We start from the raw sequence: 22201 nt of genomic DNA on the forward strand, positions 1-22201 counted from the left end.
AGATTTTTTACCAACAGAGAAGTAGTAAGCTTTTCAATTCTGAACAAGATATTCTTTATAAACACCTCGATACAAAAGCAAAATGCAGATATGACACAGGACTGTTTGAATAAATTGAAAGAGAAAACTATTTTCAAAACCCCAGTTCTTTATTCTCTCATTAATTTTACACTATTTCAAATAGAGTTTAGACCTATATTGAACACATCTTTTCAATAATTTTTATAGTTTATTTGTCTCTACTAAGTTTACACTGTTTCAAAAAATAGACTTAAGACCTATATTGAACACATCTTTTCAACAATTTTTATAGTTTAGTCTCTACTAAGCAAGTTTTTTTCCCTATTCCAGACTTTTCCAATTGCTATAACATATAACTATATACACTTAATGAAAAATATGCCAAAGAACAATAATAAGATATTCCTTACAGCGTAAATATTAGAGTTAGCTATATCTAAGAATAATTATTTGTAATATGTTCGATACGTTCATATAACAATTATTATTTAACGAGTTTTAATCACTTTGCAACAATTGGCCAGTCTTATGCTAATAATTTGATACAGAATAATCGAATTGAAATCCTAGAGTCTACCTCCTGGAGACCTTTGAATAGCTTCTTCCTAAAACCAACCGATACTGCGGAATAAATAAATTTATACATGAGCTGAAACCAAACTCGTCTCCGGGTGTGGATAACATTAGTGGAATATGTTTAAAAAAAATCTCAAAATTCATTGTTTCCCCTCTGGAAATCATTTTTAATAGGTGTTTTTTATTAGGATATTTCCAAAGAAATCAAGATAGCTTTAATTAAACCAATACCTAAATCCAAGGACCTTGCAATCCTCAAAACTATAGACCTATTAGCTTATTAACCAATTTATCAAAAATTATGGAAAAAATTATAAAAGTTAGATTGATGGACTTTCTTAGAAAAAACAATTTCATTTCGAGTAACCAGTATGGTTTTCAAGAAGGTAAATCCACCAAAGATGCTGTCTTACACTTGACAAATTTAATAATAAAAGTTTTGATAGTAATAGAAAAACACTTGCTATATTTTTGGACTTGGCAAAGGCCTTTGATTCTATACCACATTCTATCCTTTTCATAAGCTAGAGTGTTGTGGAATAAGAGGAACAACAAAAGATATATTCGCAAGCTATTTGACAGATCGAATCCAAATTTTAACAATAAATAATAAAACTGACATTCAAAATATAAAAGAGTTTGGACTTTCACAAGGAACTGTTCTATCGCCGCTACTTTTTTTGATTTATGTCAATGACTTATTGAAAATTGATATTCCTAATGGTGTCACACTATCATTTGCCGATGACACTGCTCTAATCTTCTCAGGCTTAACATGGAATGAAACATTTAACTCTGATAATCGTGGTCTTGAAATAGTTAAATCGTGGTTGAACAGCCATATTTTAACTCTAAATGCGAGTAAAACTAATACATATCTTTTTCCCCTAACATAAGTGGTCAGCCTCCTGATGAGCTTGAGCTGATAATACACTGTCATAACAACATCACTATTAACTGCACTTGTCCACCAATAGAAAGAGTTAATCAATCAAATATTTAGGTGTTTCTGTGGATCAGCATATTAAATGGGACGTTCACATTCAAATCTATGCTTCAAACTGAAATATTAATAACAATTTTTTACAGAATTAACCAATTAAAAGACTTGAATATTTTGAGAACGATTTACTACGCTTATGCTCATTCACTTTTCCATTATAATATAGAAGTATGGGGAGCAGCGTATGACACTCATTTTAAAAAACTTTTTATAATACAAAAGCATATTATTAGAGCTGCGCTTGGAAGACCCAGACTCTATCCCAGCAGATTAATATTTGAAGAGATAGATCTACCAACGTTACGTCAAACTTATGTGACAAATTTAATTATTTTTATTAATAAAAGCATCACACACACAAACATTTGATGGATTTCAGGCAATTTTACGCATAGTACCCACTTTTCATATTCAATGGTAACTGTCGGAAAAATTAAATGTGAAATACGTGCGCAAAGTTCCTCTGCTGCACTCAAGAAACCATTCTTAAACCATTCTCGCCTACGGCTCGGGCGTAAACGTTTCTTTCGGTGCAGCAAACTGTCACTTTGCGCACTAGTTGCACAAATAACTATTGATACAGAGATTTTTTACCAACAGAGAAGTAGTAAGCTTTTCAATTCTGAACAAGATATTCTTTATAAACACCTCGATACAAAAGCAAAATGCAGAAATGACACAGGACTGTTTGAATAAATTGAAAGAGAAAACTATTTTCAAAACCCAGTTCTTTATTCTCTCATTAATTTTACACTATTTCAAATAGAGTTTAGACCTATTGAACACATCTTTTCAATAATTTTTATAGTTTATTTGTCTCTACTAAGTTTACACTGTTTCAAAAAATAGACTTTAGACTTATATTGAACACATCTTTTCAACAATTTTTATAGTTTATTTGTCTCTACTAAGCAAGTTTTTTTCCCTATTCCAGACTTTTCCAATTGCTATAACATTTATAACTAAATATACACTAAATTGAAAAATATGCCAAAGAACAATAATAAGATATTCTTTACACCCTAAATATTAGAATTAGCTATATCTAAGAATAATCATTTGAAATATATTCGATACGTTCATATAACAATTATTATTTAACGAGTTTTAATAAAGTTAACTCAGATCAAAATATGATTTCAATATGAAAACAAAAAACAAAAATAATTCCAATATATTCTTAAACCTATGAATTTCAAGATATAAATCAACTTTCAGTTATCAAATTTAAAAATTGAATAATGCATAAGTATGAAAAATAGCACACGATGGGTGATGACGTAATAGTTACAAAGTGATGTAGTCACAAATTATCTAATAATTAATTATACACTACAGAGATAACATTCATGATAGTGAACATAAAGTGAATTATAGAACAACAAAATTAAAAATAATATCCTGATGGTGTGAAATTTGCTAATTATATCAGCAAAACTTCAGTTCACAGTGAAATGTGCCTGTCCACTATACAATAAACCAGTAGGCCTACACAAAAAACTGCTGACAAATAGAAATATTTCTACTTATAATCAGTAAAAAACTGGCTTATACACGTACGGGATAGGAAATTATCGCATTATCACGTCTCATCTACTCAAATAGAAACTTTGCGTATAGATTCTCAATTTACCAGGGATGGTTATAGGCCTATTTCCAACTCGAGATTTCAGTAGGTCAAAATCTTAAATGAACCCTTGCAGAGCACGGGTTACCTACTGGTCATCAATAAGTAAGAAATTGATTTCTAACAAGAGTTCTAATTGAGTTGCAGTTAAACAAGGGCACGTGAAAAGTAGAGCCTTTACATTTACCTGTCTTTCAGAATTACTGAATTATATCGACGACTCAGACCAGTAGTACTTCGTCTATAGAATATTTAGTATTAAAATTCAGTAGAGAACGAGATTGGATATTTTATGTGTATAATCTACATAACATTCCATGCAGAAATGGTAAAACAAAAGATAACCAACTACCATCTACTATCATAATATGTTTCGCACATCATCTAAAATCATATATCGTCCAAATCTAGGATTGAATGAAGTAGATAAATCGATGGACTCTAACTACAAAATAACAATGACGAGCGTAGATCTGCTACAACCGGGACACATGGCCAAGGAGAGATGGAAAGTGGTGAGGAAAATCGGCGGAGGTTGATTCGGGGAAACGAAAGAACGGGTTGCCTTGAAAGTCGAGTATGGGAGGCAATCATAACAAGTCTTGAAAATGGGAGGTTGCAGTATTAAAGAAACTGCAAGGAAATGAACAGGTTTGACGATTTATAGGATGTGAAAAAACGATCGTTTCAACTATGTTGTTATGCAGCTTCAAGGTGAAAATATGGCTGAGCTACGTAGAGCACAACCTCACGGAGCGAGCCAATACCTACTATTACTAGTAGTAATAGCTATTACTAATACTAATACCTACTCATTGAGCCTACCTACTAGTATTGAGCGAGCATCCACTCAGTTCACCACGTTGCGACTGGGCCATCAGATTTTCAGCGCCATTCACAGTATTCATCAAGTTGGGTTTCTTCATAGGGATATCAAACCAGTGCTTCTGTTGGCCTACTGCCTTCGAATTGCGGCAAAGTGTACATGCAGGACTTTGGTCTCGCCAGACAGTATACAACCGGCAATGCTGGAGGTAGGGCACCCAGAGCGGCTGCAGGGTTCAGAGGCACTGTGTGTTATGCCTCCATCCATGCCCACGAGGACAAGGAAATGGGTCGCCACGACGATATATGGTCTACATTCCACATGCTAGTCGAATTTGTGAACGGGCAGCTATTGTGGAGAAAGATTAAAGACAAAGAACAAGTGGCACTGATGAAGGAGAAGTATGACCATAAGGCGCTTCTCAAGCACCTGCTTTCTGACCTGTGAATCTTTCTCGAACACATTCTGTCTCTCGAGTACAACGACAAACCTGACTACCAGATGCTGAGCAATTCTGTGGAACGCTGCATGAAACGTAGGGGTGTGAAGGACACCAAACCGTATGATACAGAGTAGCCAATCGTGGGTAAACCACAACTTTAACTGACCCAGGGCACCACCCCGGCCACCCCTACCCCACTGTCTCACCGCATCGTCACCACTGACAATGTCATGATAAGGAGAACCCCTCGACAACAACTAGGAAAACATAGAACCTTATAATCGCAAGGATAAGGAGGTTTTCGGTGCCTGCAGAAGGACAAGAAGACTTGAAGCGATTCAAAGTTCTCAACAAGTTTCCAATAGACAGATGATGATGGATCGCAACTTTAATGCCACAACTCAGCCATCAGAAACAGCTCCTGTGCTAAGTTGGCCTAAAAGGCAACGGCGAGCCACTCCGATGCCAGTTACCCCCGCCGTGGTGACCTCATCGGTCGCCCCAACCTCCCTGGTCGACTGCGAAGGGGACGCAGTCATGGTTTACGCCACAAGTCAGTCAGGCGCTGACATGCTAACAACAGATATCAACGCAAATCAGACAAATAGAGGATTCTCAGAGAATAGAGTTCTAAATCGAATTTCTAGTACATTTTTCTATTTACTAGGAACAGTGCAATAGGGAAATGTGAATTGAACTTACGCTGCAGATAACATTTCAAATACATTCCTTAAGGTTGTGCAAAGGCTGAAAATAAACTCTCTACTGGTGAAATTTTTAAAAGTTTTTAGATTTGTATACTATTAAGCTATCAAAATGAAAAAGTTCTCTTAGTAAAACATTTTTTCTCGATCATTACTTTTTGAGATATGAGCGTCCAAAGTTTAGATTTTTGGGACAGATTATTTCAAATTCGGTGAAAGATAAATCTATGAAATCTAGAGGATGAATTCATTATGGTATTGTAGATTGAATAAAGCAAAAATTTTCTAAGAATATCAATTATTGAGAAAGTTATTCAATTTACCAAAAATATCCATCGGTTGAGTTACTATTAGTTGAGTTGTTTTTTATATTTTTTTGTAAATTGAATAACTTTCTCGAATATTGATATTTAAAAAAAATATTTCGTTCAATCAACAATACCATGAAAAAGTAATCCTCTAAATTTCATTGATTTATCCCTCACCGAATTTGAAATGTTCTGTCCCAAAAATCTAAACTTTAGACGCTCATATCACAAAAAGTAATGTTTTACTAAGAAAACTTTTTCATTTCGATAGCTTAATAGTATACAAATCGAAAAACTTTGAAAAATATCACCATTTGTAGGCTAGAGAGTTTATTTTCAGCCTTTGCACAGCCTTAAGGCCCGCCGCAAAGGAGACCCACGTTAATCCACGAAAAGCAACCCACGCCGTGGGATGTTTTGTGAACAATTGCTATAAAATTATAGCAATAATTACTATGCAATGAATAAGTAACATATAATATTACATAATTAACTTATTATAAGTAACTATAATTTACTTATATTACATATAAGTAAAATAGCATATTACTTATGCAATGAATAAGTGGATTATTCATTGCATGTATTACACAGATGTCTAGAGAAGCCTAGCAATGGTTTACAAAACATCCCACGGCGTGGGTAGCTTTTCGTGGATTAGTGTGGGTCTACTTTGCGGCAGGCCTAAGTATCGTCCAAAGATCTATTCAATGGTGAAGTGAACATTATTTTTGTGAGCTAAATTATTATAAATTGTCACGAATCCATTCAGCTATGTAACAACAGTTCAATTCAAACTGCAACAAATTGATTTGAAATTGAATGATTCTGATTAAAACTTGCAAATTAATGATGTTACCAGTAATTAGAAAAGGCAGGATCTGTATATGTAATATGAATTACAACTGATGAATCTCAGATATTCATTTATTTATATATTGATACATACAATATAATTCTCAAAATAAATGATATGACTAAATTTGTAGAACTTCAATGAATCATTTATTCTGGAAACTAATAGGGAATATTCCAGCAAGAATAAATCATGAAAAATGTTTCAATATTTCAGAAAATAAGGTATATTTGGAAAGATTGCTTCCTATGTAAAGAAATTGTTCTACAGTTAGTCGATTAGAATATGTAAGAAGCTCCAAATAGTATCTACAGTAGAATCTAGTGTCAGTTATTGAATTATTGGCTGGCAATATGAATATACAAGAAATACTGTTACAAGAAAGCAGAGGCAAAGGATGGTCAGCTTGAAAATAGATGAGCATGAATTTGAGCAAGTACAGGAATTCAAATATCTCTGGGTAACAATCTCAAGTAAAAATTTGGATATTGTGGAGATACAAAATGGGGTAAACTCAGCGAACAGGTGTATTTAACAAATTACTTTCTTCAAAGTCCCTATCTCACAAAACAAAGCTCAATTATAAAAAACAATTATAAGTCCAGCACTACTCTATGGGTCTGAAACTTGGAAAATGACCAAGAAAGCAGAACAATAAAGCTCATAGTGTTTGAAAATAAAGTGCTGCGAAAGATATATGGGCCCACATACGAACAAGGAGAATAGAGGAAGAAACATAATAAGGAAATCAGAGACCTCTACAATAATCCAGGCATTGTGAGCTAAATGAAATGTAGGAGATTAATGATCCGGTCACGTACTCAGAAGAGAAGAAGAGTCCAATTTGGAAAAATTTTTAGCACCCATTCATATTTCCAACCATTAATTTTGATAGTAGATTCTAGAGTATATTTGGAGTTTCTTACATATTTTAAACAACTTACTGTAACACAATTTCTTTACATAGGAAGCAATCTTTCCAAATAAACCTTATTTTCTGAGATATTGAAATAATTGATATGATTAGAATATTCTTGCTAGAATATTCCTTAATAGTTTTCAGAATAAATGCTTGTTACATAGCTGAATGGATTCATGGCTATTTTATGATAATTTGGCTCACAAAAATAATGTTTACTTCACCATTAAGAACCGGTTTCCGAGCTCGGGATTTAGTTAAGTTCTAGATTTTAAACAACTGGAGTCAGAAAATTGGCTTTTCGAAACAGGGCGTAGTCTTATTCCACGTTTAAATTAAATTACGGAAAACAAGAAAATAAAACACAAAATAAAATAAAGAAGAAATAGTGTAAAGTTTCCGCTATTTTGAATTATTTAGGAATCTTTTATATCGTCAAGGAAAACCATTTCCAATGAATTATAGAAATGAGAAAATAAAGATTATCATAAAAACTACGAGTACGCCAATTTTCTGACTCCAGCTGTTTAAAGTCAAAAACTTAGCTAGATCCTGAGCTCGGAAACCGGCCCTAAATTGATATATTTGGACTATACTTGAGGAATGTATTTGAAATGTTATCTGCAGCGTAAGTTCCAATTCATTTCTACCTACTGCAATGTTTCTAGTAAATCGAAAAAAAGTACTAGAAATGCAATTTAAAACTATATTATCTAAGAATCCTCTATTTGTCTGATTTGCGCTGATTGTTATTATTAGCATCTCGGCGGGTGACTGACATGTGGCGGAAACCATGACTGCGTCCCCTTCGCAGTCGACCTGGGAGGTTGGGGGAACGATGAGGTTACCGCGGCGGGGTGACTGGCATCGAAACGGCTCGCCGTTGCTTATCAGGCGAACTTGGTACAGGAGCTATCTCGGATGGATGAGTTGTGGCATGACAATTACGATCCATCGTCATCTGTCTAATGGGAACTTGTTGAGAGCTTTGGATCGCTTGGTGACCAATGTCCTGATTGTTGTCGAAGGGCGAGGTGATCATGACATTGTCAGAGGTGACGATGCGGGATGACAGTAGGGTAGGGGTGTCCGGAGTGGTGCCCTGAGTCAATGGAAGTAGTAGTTTACCCACGATTGGCTTCTCCCAATCATACGGGTCGGTGTCCTTCACACTCCTACGATTCATGCAGCGTTCCAGAAAATTGCTGAGCATTTGGAAGTCAGGTTTGTCGTTGTACTCCAGAGACTAAATGTGTTCGAGAAAGATTCGCAGGTCGGAAGGCAGGTGCTTGAGTAGCGCCTTAAGGTTGTACTTCTCCTTCATCAGTGCCACTTGTTCTTTCTCTTTCATCTTTCCCCACTGTAGCTACCCGTTCACAAATTCAACTAGCATGTAGAATATAGACCAGAGATCGTCGTGGCAACCCATTTCATTGTTCTTGTGGGCATGGATGGAGGCATAACGCACAGCGCTTCTGAATCCTGCAGCCGCTCTGGGTGCCCTACCTCCAGCATTGCCGGTTGTATACTGTCTGGCGAGACCAGAGTCCAGCATGTACACTTTGCGGCAATTCGAAGGCAGTCGGCCAACACAAACATTTGAAGGTTTTATATCCCTGTGGGGAAACCTAACTTGATGAATACTTTGAATGGCGCTGAGAATCTGATGGTACAATCGCAACGTGGTGGACAGAGTGGATGCTCGCTCCGCGAGGTTGTGCTCTACGTAGCTCAGCCACATTTTCACCTTGAAGCTGCATAACTACATAGTTGAAACGGTCGTTTCTTCCACATCCAATAAATCGGCCTAGGTGTTCTTTTCCTTGCAGTTTCTTTCATAATGGAACCTCCATTATCAAGACTTGTTATGATTGCTTTGCATACTCGACTTTCACGGCAACCTGTTCTTTGGTAACCAGGTTCAATCCCTCATAGATTTCCCCGAATCCATCTCCGCCGATTTTTCTCACCACTTTCCATCTCTCCTTGGCCATGTGTCGCGGTTGTAGCAGATCTACGCTTGTCATGGTGATTTTTTAGTTGAGTCCAACGATTCTTCTACTTCATTCAATCCTAGATTTGGACGATTTTCCTCACCAATTTCCATCTCTCATTTCCAATATGAATATATTGTCAGAATTTTGTGAAAGCTATTTATTATTAGTATGATTTGTAATAATGGGCCATATGAATAAAGTTGAGCATTTGCTTCATTTTCTATGAATAAACGTGAGCAACACCTTTTGCTCATAGTGATCAAAAAATAGTTTGAGCATTTGCTCCAGAGATCAGGAGAATAAGGTAAGAGTATAAGGTAAAGCTTATTCATATAGAAATGAGCAAATGCTTATGCTTCTACCTAATGCTCATGAGCAAAACCTTATGCTCCATGCTCTTGCTCATGAGCATTTGCTCTGGTTTTATTCATATGGGCCATTTATTCTACGGTAACTTTTACCAACTGCCTGCAGTCAACAGTATCTTATAAGCCTCTTAAAATCAGGTTTTCAATGTAATTGAGATACTTCAATTATTATAGATGTGAATATGTTTCAACGTGCTCATGCTACTTGGTCTGAACCATTAAATAATTATTCATAGATTAAACATTTGGCAGCTATAGTATGATAACCATCAGTCCAGATCTATCATAAAAAACATTTGATTGTGTTCTATCTGCCCGTAAACAAAAATAATATGCAAACACCTGGTTTTGACGTCAACAGTAGATGGCCTACTCAGCATGTAACCTGGACTGTGTGGACACTCACTTTAACAGGTGAAAGATTCAAGTAGGTAAACTTGTAAGTCGGATAACCTGCCTCCAGTAACTAGAACATCTACTGAAATTGTGAAAAGCCGTACAGTGTTGAAGATAAAGTTGCAATATATAACAGTAACAAAACAATATCAACAAATATCTAATCATAAGGGAAGTGTAACAAAACATTGGAGTTTAAACTAACATTACATGTATTGGAGTGAAATAGAATCATCAAGTACCCTTTTATATTTTTATCAACGCTTAACACGTTTCGACTCATAAGAGCAATTTTCAAATCAAAAATCTCTGTAAAATTTTCAAAAAATGATTTGATGATTTTTATTCCATTTTAATAAGTGTAGTAGCCCTATAAAGAAAAATACAATACAAAAAAACTTTTCATTTCATTTTAATAAGTGTAGTAGCCCTATAAAGAAAAATACAATACATAAAAAACTACTGAAAATATGAAAAGTACATAGAATATCTAATTATAATAATGTTACAATTAACTGTAAATAAAACTTACATTCATTAGATAAAGAGGAAAAACATCTATAAACATTGAGCAAGTAGCCTACCTGGTCCTGATGTAATGTCAAGGTGGATTAGGTTTAAATTGACAGAATTATCCTTACATTATAACAGTGGTGATGAATGATAGTGTCAATTTTACATAATATATAAATTTACAAGGACAAAATAAAATTCAAAGTATAGTACAATTTTCAACATTTCTTGATTAAGAAAGGCATTCAAGAAATATGAACATATTTTTTGTGGACAATAATAATATTGTAGGATTATTTGACTATTCTTACCAGAGATTAACAATATAGGAAAGGATTCAATATTCTGTAGATTCCTCCAGCCATTGAAACACCTAAACCTTTTCCAAATATACTCTTGTATCGGTCACTGTAAAAAAGGAAAAAAATGTTACGAATTGGATGAGGTATATTTTCAAAAGTTTACAGCTGCTCATCAACGGGGGAAGTATAGACGGGAATATACTAGCGGCCAGTGCTGTTCATCACGTCATTTTCTACAAATTTCCATTTGAAAATCATTTGTTTCAATAAACATTGATGAAAAAATCCGCATTGACAGTATCATGCTGTCCTACTTTTTCCATCTATAAGCTACTTTTATTAGAATTTACACAAATTGATTCATCAGATAAAACATTGCAAGCATGAGATATTTTGAAGGGATACATTTCTTGAAATAGATGGATGAGTAAATTCAATATTAATATAGAATTATATAAAATTCAAAATGAAAATTTAGAGTTTAGTATTTTAAAGTTTGATACACTTATACTCCGTTTCACCAAGCTCGGTCAAAACATTTTTGAACATGGGTAAGCTTTTCAAGTGTGCACTGCAATAGATAACAATAACTAGGACTATTGCCATGGAAATCATTTATGTTAGTGCACTCGTAAAGCGTTGTCAATTTGACCATGTTCAAATGTGTTGACCGAACTTGGCGAAACCGTTCACTATTCCCTTGAACAATGAGGGTCCTTGGTTTTTTGCAATATCCCAATAATCAAATGTCTTGTGATGAGTAATATTTTCATATTTCCACGTGAAAAATTAAAGTGACATGACCTACATTTCTACTTTACCTGTGGTATAATTTTAAATGGCACTGACATTAAAAATACAATTTTTAATGGCATACTTGACGTATAGTCTTATTGGGGGAATTCCACGTCATCTGTATACTATACATTAATTGTATACTTAATTTTACACTCATATTAAGTATACTGTAACGGCATTGCTCAGATGACTAGAACGTTGTACCCTTCAGTCTGCTAGCACTACCTGGTCGTGGGTTCGAATCCCGCCAGTAGGCATGGACGTTTGATCACCTCTTAATCGCCCACGCCCAAGCAGAAAGATCAAGTGGGCATCATCCGCATTAAAAAAAATAATTTAGTGAATGAATGTTTTTCGATTACTTACTTTAGAATAATATAGATGATCACATTTGTTCTAATAGTTTGTCTTTCAACTCGCACCACGTCGCCCAAATAAACACATGCTCTATCAATCTGATCATTTGTTATATGGACAGGAATACCTGCGAAAATAATACAGTAGGCCTAACTTTATTAGTGATTCATATTGATACAGGTAAACTAAACATAGGTACTGCACGAGTAGTTATCCTTTTCCAAAATCATACAAACATTAATAATAATCATACTGTACCTGGATACTTGGCCAATCATTATTTATTAGAGCTAGGATGGATGGTGGTTTTATTATATTATTATTGTCTTCTTATTGTTAAATTTTCTACATTATTATTGAATAATTTTTTATTTGTTGCCCAAATTATAGAGGTTGTATTTCAACCTTCACAGTAATATCTTGAGACGGAGAGGACGCATTAGTAAATAATAACTTGAAAACATGAGTGAATCGTACTCAAATCTTGGATCACAGCACAGAAGTTGAATATTGCCTAGTTACAGATGTCACTACGGTAATAATCCAGGCCAACAACTGTGATTATGTCTTCGAGGCAGCTGAATTGAGAATGGAAAAAATCAACATTCTGACCAAAGTCATAGCTTTTTTACTGGCAGATTTCAAGAAACCTCCGATACAAACAACCAAACTTGATCATTGCAAAGAAATCTGTATGAAAAGTAGTTGTTCTTCAATAGAACGCACATACAATATAATATAAATACTCGTATTTAAGGGTAATAATGGATGACTTACATTGTTGAAAAAATACAAGTAACAGAATATGATTTTTTCTGAGGATGATGCCCACACGAGCACTAGTCTTGTGCGTGGATAACGAGGCGAATGATAATGAGAGATGAATGGACCTACAGTTTTAGGTGGGTTCCGAACAATCGGGAAGCGATTTTACAACTAATGTATCATATTTAGAGGAATTGGCTCAAGCGGTCACCCTTCCAACGAGAGTAGCAGAAGCATGATTCTTCTTAGCTAAGCGATAGCTTATCAGCGCGACCACTCGGTTAAAACGCTCCCTATTAAGAATTTACAAATCCATATTCAGCTGGAATAGTTACTAACAAAAGATTATTTATTAATAGTAAAATGTTACAAGTAAATCAATTTATTAGAATATAATAATAATAATACCAACCTTCCAGTCCTATTGGTGTGATGTAGTTGGTTTCCTTGATATCACCCACCATGAAATGCATTCTATGTACCTCTGACATCTTTCTGATTTTATCGAATAATATCCTCCTGCCAGAGCTGCTGCTAGAAGTGTTATATGCCGATCCACATCTGCTTTGAGCTGATGAATTTGCTCCATTAGAAGTCCTTTCTTGAACCGTTCTTGGTGTCTCATTGAAACGGGATTCAACGAGTTTTTTCGTGAAACTACGTCTCTTAGGATCTGAATTTCTCGATGTAGTTGCATCCACATCCGCCGATCCACATCTGCTTTGAGCTGATGAATTTGCTCCATGAAAAGTCTTCTCTTGAACCGTTTTTGGTGTCTCATTGAAACGGGATTCAACAAGTTTTTTCGTAAAACTACGTCTCTTGGGATCTGAATTTCTCGATGTAGTTGCATCCGCATCCACCGATCCACATCTGCTTTGAGCTGATGAATTTGCTCCATTAGAAGTCTTTTCTTGAACCGTTCTTGGTGTCTCATTGAAACGGGATTCAACGAGTTTTTTCGTGAAACTACGTCTCTTAGGATCTGAATTTCTCGATGTAGTCGCAGTGGCTGATCTTGAACCACTTGATGATGGAGTAGGTTCGGAGTTCCCAAAGTTTCTGAATCCAGAGGACATTCTGTCATCATCTGTAACGTTGTTTGTAGAATTATTCGACGTTGTACTGTTTGAATGAGAATCGACAGAAATGTTCAAATTTTCCCCTTTTTGTGCATTATCACCGAGGCGAGTATCGACTAGTTTTCTTGTGAAGCTTTTCTTTCTAGAAGGTCCACTGTTTGGGATTGTAGATGCAGCGCTGTCTGAGCTTCTAGCAGTTGGTTCTCTAGGGTTGGACTGGTTCCTTTCAGAAGGAGATGAAAACACAAAATCCCCACTCTCTTTCCCACACCTGCTTCCAATCATGGCGATAACAATGTCTGCAAACAATTCCTGATGTCGATTTTCTCTGAAATGCTTGTAAAGTTCCATCTCGTCCTTCTCCACTTCTTTACAACACACTTTACAAAACATCTTGCCACTGGGACCGTCACTATCTACAAACTTTCTGTACTTAACAAAATCGCTCTCATTTTTCCAGCAGTCCAGAAGTTCATAAAATATGACTTTTGAAAAATTCTTAATATGTATTCCACTCTCAAAATGTTTCTGTAATGCATCTCGAGTGCACGGGAACATGTCCTTACAAATCGTACACCCTAACTCATTAATATCGTTGTAATGTTTCACATATTTACCATACATGTACTCGTGCATAGCTAACCCTTCCCACAACTCATCTGGTTCACCTGATGTAGCCCGGAATATCTTCCATTGCAGTACCTGGCAGGAAAATGCTGTCAAATTTATTTCTTTTTTCAAGTTGTCATCAATTTTTTGGACGGGAAGTGAATTCAGGAGTGTCATAGTATTTTGTCCCGCTTCAAGAACACGGAGAATCTCAGCCGTATTAACTTCGCTCATGTCTTCAGTCGATTACACTTCAAGCTGAAAAATAGAAATAGGAAAGACTTTATTCCAGGCGCAATAATTATCATACTAGCACAAATACATCCATTTGTTTTGAAATTAATTAAAGATTTGAAAAACGATAAAATGTTAATTTCAAGATTAAAATAAAGTACGTACCTAATATAATTTGCGGATAATCTATTGAAGTAAAATCGGTCAGTAGAATTATTAATTTTGATCTATAGATGTACGTTATTGAGTCATTGGAAATGGTAGGGGGGCATTGTTGCATCTTTTCCTTTTTCCACCGCCTTACATAGTAGCTGTGATTCAAGCTATTCCAATATTTGTCTGATATTAATAGCGATAGATAATTTTATTAGCCAGCTTCCACTTCCATACAACAATATAGGTTCAATAACGGTCCGATATACTTGGTTCTTCATATTTTTATCAAGTTCTCTTTTCCAAATACAAAATCTTTTGTTGCGTAATATGCAGCAATCCCCTTTTTCACTTTTTTAAGCACATCCCTATCTATTTTCCCATCCTCTGAAAACACTGTATGGTACCAAGGTACTCATATTTCGCTGCCTGTTCCATCTTCTTTCCATCCACCATAACCGGCACATTATCTCTCATTACCTTTGACACAACGATGACCTTACTTTTCTGTACATCGAGAATCATTCGCCTCAATTTCAACTCCTCTGCCTATTTAGTTGAAGACTGCTGTAATTTTTCTCTTGGGTCTGAAATAAGGACTATATCGTCAGCATGCAGGAGAGCTCTTGTGTCGAATTTTGATGACTGTGTGAATGCGTCTGTGTCTTTTTCATATGTTTTCCATATTTTTCTTATGTCCCATTATTCAAACTCCTATTCACGAACAAGGGCTTTGAGGAAGCTCTTTTGTGAATAGTATTTTTGTTTGCATCGGTTCTCACATAAAATGTTAAGGTTCATTTCCATCATCAGTTACATCATTTCAAAATGTTGATATGAGTTGTGTACAAGTTTCAAGTTGATTTCTACTGTATTGATACATTATAATATAGTGTCAAATCAACCTTTCAGAAGTACATAGTATCTTTAAATTGTTAGTTTATAGGTATCTGATGAGATGTTTTGTATTTTGTTGTATTGCTGATGTAAACAATAAAGCTTGAAACATATATTGCGAAATTACATTACTAGTATAAACAGAAGTGGGCTGAGGCTGCCACCCTTTTTCCATGTCAAACTCTTCTGACATTCCTCCCCCTGTGCGAACCCTTGCCACCAATCCTTCATCCTCACTAATAATACATTTAATTAGTTTTGTAAGTAATCTCTTTCTATTTAGCACCGTCCATATTTGATTCCTTTGGACTGTGAAAAAGGTTGCCTTCAAATCCAGAAAGACCAAAAACAAATTCACACATTTCTTTCCTTCTCCATAAATTGTGAAAATATACTTCTAAAGGAGAAGATATGCTCCTGAGTCTGTCTGCCTGGTCAAGATGCCAGCAGTTCATCTTCCAAATCGCAGCTTTTTCTCTAGTATACCAGTATAAATTTTCATTACCACCTGGGTATCCCATTCAACTACTAAGCATAAAGCTCAGTAGTTAAGGCTGCGCAAAGTGACGGAAGAAGATTTGGAAGATGAACAGGTATCATTTAGACCAGACAGACAGACTCAGTAGCATATCTCCTCCCTCAAAAGTATATGTTCAAAATTTATGGAGAAGGGAAGGAATGCGTTTTGGCCTTTTTGGATTGGAGGCTGTCTTTTACACAGTCCCAAGGAAGCTAATATCTATAGCTAACTCCTTCCCATTTAACTAATTCTGGTATACCATGCTATCCTGCAGCCTTCAGATCTTCAACGCATTCACTGTTGGGTTTTCTTCTCATCCGCCTTTGAGACTGTTGGCTGGTTTTTACCTAGTAGCTATAGTCAGCCCTTACAGAGTGCTACCATCTGAAGCTAGATGGGCTTTGGTTATTTCAAGATCAATAGGTACTCCAGCAGTGGTTGCTCAAGGTGATGATGAGACGTCTGTCACCCTTCCCATCACCTTTGCACTTGATATTGGAGCCAACTGATAACTACTGTGCATCCACCACTTGCTCGGACCACCGGAATTGCCACACCATTCAACTTTTATAATAAAAGTTTCCCTTTGGTGTTCATATGGTATTACATGGTGACATGAATTGAATAAGTGGTTTCTATGATAATAGTAACTTTGCTAGTAACATCTGGAAACTGTGAGCAAAGTGTATTTTATTGGAGAGGTTTGTGAGTTGTGATTGTAAATAACACTTTTAACATTATTTTACAAGTAACTTGAGTGGAACACTATAATATACGACTAGAATTACAGATGAATTGTAACATAATAACTGACATTTCAGTATTTAAAATTTAAGAAATGAAAATAATAATAATAAATAGTTTACCGTACTTACATTAAAAGTAGATAATATTGTAATTTTTTTACACAAATTTACAACTTGTTATTACTTATAACAACAAGATAGCCATAACTTTAGTTGCATGATAAATAAACAAATTTTAAGCCTTCATTAATAAAAAGAATATTTTATTTTCAAACTTTGTTCCTGTGATTCCTAACCTTATTAAATTATTTTACACTACGCAAAGGAGCAAATCGCAAAATAAAATTAAAGTGAAAGTGAAACGCGTGTGCGCACGTAAAATTTATCAGCTGTGCCTGTGAATTACACAGAACACAGTCTTGAGCTTGAGCTATTGATAAATTATTCATCACAAAAGACAAATATATTAAGACGAAAGAAGAATATTGCGTTGACGAAACAAAAATATTATCAAAATGAAATAAGAATGTCATTTTCAAATTAGAGTTTTTGAGATTCTACTTCAATATTGCAGCATGCATTTTATCATGAAGGCCATGCCAATTGCCAAGTGCCTTCCTTATTTGTAGCATCGAAGATCAAACTCATCATCATCAAACGAGAACGAGAAACAAAACAACAACAAGCGAGTAAAGAAAGGAATCTCTTCACAAATTTTAACATTCTAAAATTGATCAATCTAGTGTTGATTAATTTAGTGAATTGATTATTGAATATGGCTGGGAACGCAGATGAAGAGTTTGAAGCCGATGAGTGAGTTGCCTCTAATTTCAAACTTCTTTTTCCAATGTTTTATTGAATTCATTTGTCTTTATAGGTTATGTTATTTATTAATCACATGGATTTTTAATGAATCGCATGAAATTTCTTGAATTAAAATTCTTTATTTTGATCTATGTACTTGTTGAAACTAATTATTGTTTTTAGTATGTGGTCACATTATGGTGTTACAATAAAATTAACGACCACTAATGTTGATAGTAAAATTGTAACTTTTCTTAGATTCCTAATTACTTACATTAAATTACCAAACTGGAATACCAAATTGACGAACGATTGGCAAGGCATCACATCATAGGGACACCATATTTTGGTCAGCCCAGCGACCATTAAGACACTGTTTGTGTTCTAGCTTTCTATAAACACGGTCACCACTGGTGTCTCAGCCTGAAGCCCCAATTTAATATTGGGCTTTGATGCAACTTATTGACTAACCAATTCTGTCAAATTTCAGTGTTGGAGAGGACTTTGATGAGGTTGAAGATGATGCTGATATGGAGGATATGGACCAGCAAGAGGTGAGTTCTATCAGTTTTAAAAATCATTGGCACCAACAATTGTCTATCCTTTATATCTTGACCACATGTTGGCTCAGTTTGTAAAGCTTGACTGCGTTGGTCTTGCTATCTGTCAATGTGACCATTGCGCAAATAAGACCAGCGGCAGCCAGCGCCATATCCATGATAGAAACTGAAAATATTGACCAAAATAAAAACAATAAGAAAAGTAACACAATAATACTTAATAACAATTAGGCCTACAGTAACTCCATTACACAGAAAAACCAGCAGAGCAGACGAGAAAACAGGAAACAGCACGCATTGGCTGACTATGGGTGGTTTGTCAATGCTTTCAACTCTTGAATATCTTGGGTTTCAGCCAATAGATAAATAACTATCTTGATTTATTGGCATATAGATGCATAAGATCAATTCAAAAATTAGAACACCTACTCCCATAATAAAACTCAAGTCAATAATCTAGTGAATGATAGAATAGAATATGTTTTATTGTAATCTGTGGTCTTCAGAAGCATTATCTTTGTCTCAATATACAATAAATGTCATATATACTCTAAACAATAATTGAAAATATACTATTCTAAAAGCACTACAATATCATGAAATATTAACCATCCACGTATGAAAATATTCAGATAACATTTATTCAAGTATGTGATTTCCTGGTCTTGGGATACAATGTAGTCACTCAAATTAAAACAAAAAAGTAGCAGTAGTTGATAAAAGTATACACCTCATCTTAACTCAACATATCAAGCTAGACAGTTCATATCATATAACTCATCAAAAGTGTAAATAGGGTTAATTAAGTAGTGATCGGGAATAGTTTCAGCCTCCACTTAAAAATTAGAATTTGTAAACCTCTAAATTGTTCCGAGAACGAAATGAAAAGCTTCACACCAATAAATAGAAATGCTTTTTTATTGCGTGTAGCATACTCGTAGCGGTTGGTGATCAAGTTGTTCCTGCTTCTAGTTGATTATGATGTTCATGAAATATTCCCTGCTCAACAGCTTAAATGGAGGATATTCCCAGCTCGATAGACAGCCTACAATTATGGCAATATTGTTTCAGCGGTTGTATATTAGCCGTCTATGCTGGATTCTAGCAGCTGATGAAAGCCTACATCATAAAAATTCTTGTCAAGCACTTTGCTATGTCAAAAAATTAATCTTCCTACGTTAAGCCTCTTAATTATATCATTTTTTCATAATTTCAATATTTCTTTTCTTGCAGGATGAAGGAGAAAATATAGAATTGCTAACACCAGGCGAAGCTCGTGGAAGCGTAGCCAAATCAAACAGGATAACAACACGCTACATGACAAAGTTGGTACCATCATTCATAGTTTACTCAGTACCGTATAAAACTTGTACCTCAGTCTCTTAGAATCAGTAGAGCAGCAGAACCCTTGACTCCTACGAACACATGGAGATTGGTCATTCAGTTGACTTCTCAAGGATGAGACAAATCCTGAGACAACACACAGATATCTGTGTTGAAACTCAATAGAATATATCAAATACCCTTTCCAAGGGAAATTTAAATTACGATTGAAAATAACTTTTGAAGAGTTGGAACCAAGTTCATATTGTGATGAAATAAAAGGGTCCATAAATAATTAATTGTATAATAATAATAATTTTACTTCAGAATGACTTTTGAAGAGTTGAAATTGTAGTTGTGTTATAAAATAAAAGGGTATATTCTATTTTGTTTCAATACATTCAGTTGTCCTAAAAATAAAGAGTGAGTAGTCTCTTCTCGACACAGCATGTGTTTTTAAATAGTGACACTCTACCAGTCGACTCTATAGTGAGGTCCACGTTATAATGACAGTATTTGATCAACTTTGGTTGGTTTTGCTATCCTTGTCTATCATTCGACAAAGCCGGTGGTGCTATCCTTTTCTAGGTCCACAACGGTGCCAATTATGTTTTTGACAGTGTAGAAATATGATTAATTTATGCAGAGAATCGGCATCGCTATTCTTCTATCTTTATCCACTGTCATTATATAACGTGGACCTCACTATAGTCTCCGCGACCTCACGACTGTGAGACTGAGTCGAACGTCGGCTCTTCATGTTGGTCGAGCCTCGATTTGAGTTGCGTCGTACCGTACATTTTAATGAAAGTGAGGTTATGTTTGATGAAAGTGATGTTTTATCATTAAGATAATACAATAATAAGATGAGACAATATATTCACAATAATTATTATAACATTTTTTACATGCTAAGAAGTGACGGATTAGATCTTATATTTTTAATAAACTAAGGTTAGAAATGTAGTAGCATGGAACTGAAGTAGTGACAATTAGCAAAAAAGTCGTAAGGTCGAGAGTCTGGAGTAGTACGATTTGAGTCGAGGTTGTGTAAGTTGAGCCATAGTGTTGGTCTCACGGATTGGTCAACATGTAAAGGTGCGTACAGATTTACGCGCCGCGAACATGAGCAATTCACTTTTAATCAACTGATGCCAAGCTTTTTATATCTATATCTTACCGTTTCTGTAAAAATACAGATATAATCAGCTGATTAAAAGTGAATTGCTCATGTTCGCGGCGCGTAATCTGTATGCACCTTAAGAGATCGGCCTTCAAACAATATTGTGAGCCTCTAACTCCTCAGCTAAAACTTATATTATTTAATCATCCTCACTTACAAGTCGGTTTCCTTGTTAACATCCGTTAAAGGAAAGAAATCCTATCCGGCCAGGATAGCCGAGATGATTGACCGAGCGAAGTGAGGTCTAAGATTCAAGTCGACGGTTTGGCATTTCTCTTAAATGTTTATATGTTGCGCATTTACGGCGAAACGCGTTAATAGATTTCCATGAAATTTGACAGGTATGTTCATTTTTTAATTGCGCGTCAACTTATATACAAGGTTTTTGGAAATTTTACATTTCAAGGATAATATAAAAGGAAAAAGGAGCCTCCTTCATATGCCAATATTAGAGTAAAAATCAGACTATAGAATTATTCATCATAAATCAGCTGACAAGTGATTACACAGATGTGTGGAGAAGCCAGTCTATTGCTGTACCATATTTCCATAAGGTCTATAGTTTTAATCAGATACTTGTGGATGATATTTGTGAATACTGCGTGAGGTCTACTGTTCACAGAACTACTAGTTAATGAAGGCATTACATTCGTCAGTCTGCTAGTGCTCGCGAGTTCGAATCTCATCGAATAGGCATGGACGTTTGATCATCTCATTAATCACCCTCGCACAAAAGCATAAAAGCTCATGTGGGCATAATCCGCAATAAAAAAAACTATATTAGGCTAATCATAAATATATTTTTAATTTATTAATTCTATATTAACAAGCTTGACATCCAATTTAATGCTGTCATCTAATTGAAGTAAATCTTGTTATCTATATACCATCGCTTTCTACATTATAAATCTATGATGTGCACATTCTGAAAAACCTCACTCTTGAATTTTCTATCTAATTCCCATTCTATTTACATTAGAATATTTTTTCAATTGTTTGTTCGTTTTTTATTGTCTCTTAATAAATCAAATACATTTTATTGCAGGTATGAAAGAGCAAGAGTGTTAGGAACAAGAGCTCTACAGATAGCCATGTGTGCCCCCCTAATGGTGGAATTGGAGGGCGAGACCGACCCCCTCCAGATTGCCATGAAAGAGCTGAAACAGCGCAAAATCCCCATCATTATCAGACGATACCTTCCAGACAACAGTTACGAGGACTGGGGAATCGACGAACTTATCATTATTGATCACTGAATTTAATTGTGTAATCTTTAGGTTTTAAATTTTTTAATAAAAAATTATTTATCAAG

At 35.1% G+C, this 22201-nt stretch overlaps 2 protein-coding genes and 2 pseudogenes across 3 annotated transcripts; 2 read left to right on the forward strand and 2 right to left on the reverse strand.

The window, feature by feature from the left end:
• Positions 1–3595: 3595 nt before the first annotated feature.
• On the forward strand, positions 3596–5176 carry LOC111064152 (annotated as a pseudogene).
• Positions 5177–7580: 2404 nt separating this feature from the next.
• On the reverse strand, positions 7581–9563 carry LOC111064143 (annotated as a pseudogene).
• Positions 9564–9596: 33 nt separating this feature from the next.
• LOC111064133 lies at positions 9597–17373 on the reverse strand. 2 transcript variants are annotated; one of them, XM_039438249.1, is made up of 5 exons: positions 17149–17373; positions 13778–14727; positions 13191–13465; positions 12023–12140; positions 9597–10964 (listed from the first exon to the last, which is right to left on the reverse strand). In XM_039438249.1, the coding sequence occupies exons 2-5, from the start codon at positions 14701–14703 to the stop codon at positions 10874–10876; spliced, it is 1410 nt and encodes a 469-aa protein (XP_039294183.1). In that variant the 5' UTR covers positions 14704–14727; positions 17149–17373; the 3' UTR covers positions 9597–10873. The 2 variants fall into 2 exon arrangements, with proteins under 2 accessions (XP_039294183.1, XP_039294182.1); XM_039438248.1 differs by having other exon boundaries at positions 13191–14727.
• Positions 17374–17439: 66 nt separating this feature from the next.
• Positions 17440–22201, forward strand: LOC111064124 (DNA-directed RNA polymerases I, II, and III subunit RPABC2). Its single transcript, XM_022351807.2, has 4 exons — positions 17440–17832; positions 18314–18377; positions 19617–19708; positions 21935–22201. The coding sequence occupies exons 1-4, from the start codon at positions 17795–17797 to the stop codon at positions 22143–22145; spliced, it is 405 nt and encodes a 134-aa protein (XP_022207499.1). The 5' UTR covers positions 17440–17794; the 3' UTR covers positions 22146–22201.

Source organism: Nilaparvata lugens, chromosome 11, assembly GCF_014356525.2.
Source record: "Nilaparvata lugens isolate BPH chromosome 11, ASM1435652v1, whole genome shotgun sequence".
Taxonomy (NCBI): Eukaryota; Metazoa; Arthropoda; class Insecta; order Hemiptera; family Delphacidae; genus Nilaparvata; species Nilaparvata lugens.

Excerpts from the sequence above, each read along its gene's own strand:
- LOC111064133 (XM_039438248.1), bottom strand. The coding sequence starts at position 14,703 with ATGAGCGAAGTTAATACGGCTGAGATTCTCCGTGTTCTTGAAGCGGGA. Across the intron at positions 12,141-13,190 it reads CACACCAATAGGACTGGAAG|GTATTCCTGTCCATATAACA; the intron begins GTTGGTATTATT and ends TTATTTTCGCAG. Across the intron at positions 10,965-12,022 it reads ATCATCTATATTATTCTAAA|TGACCGATACAAGAGTATAT; the intron begins GTAAGTAATCGA and ends CCTTTTTTACAG.
- LOC111064124 (XM_022351807.2), top strand. The coding sequence starts at position 17,795 with ATGGCTGGGAACGCAGATGAAGAGTTTGAAGCCGATGA. Across the intron at positions 17,833-18,313 it reads GAAGAGTTTGAAGCCGATGA|TGTTGGAGAGGACTTTGATG; the intron begins GTGAGTTGCCTC and ends GTCAAATTTCAG. Across the intron at positions 19,709-21,934 it reads ACAACACGCTACATGACAAA|GTATGAAAGAGCAAGAGTGT; the intron begins GTTGGTACCATC and ends ATTTTATTGCAG.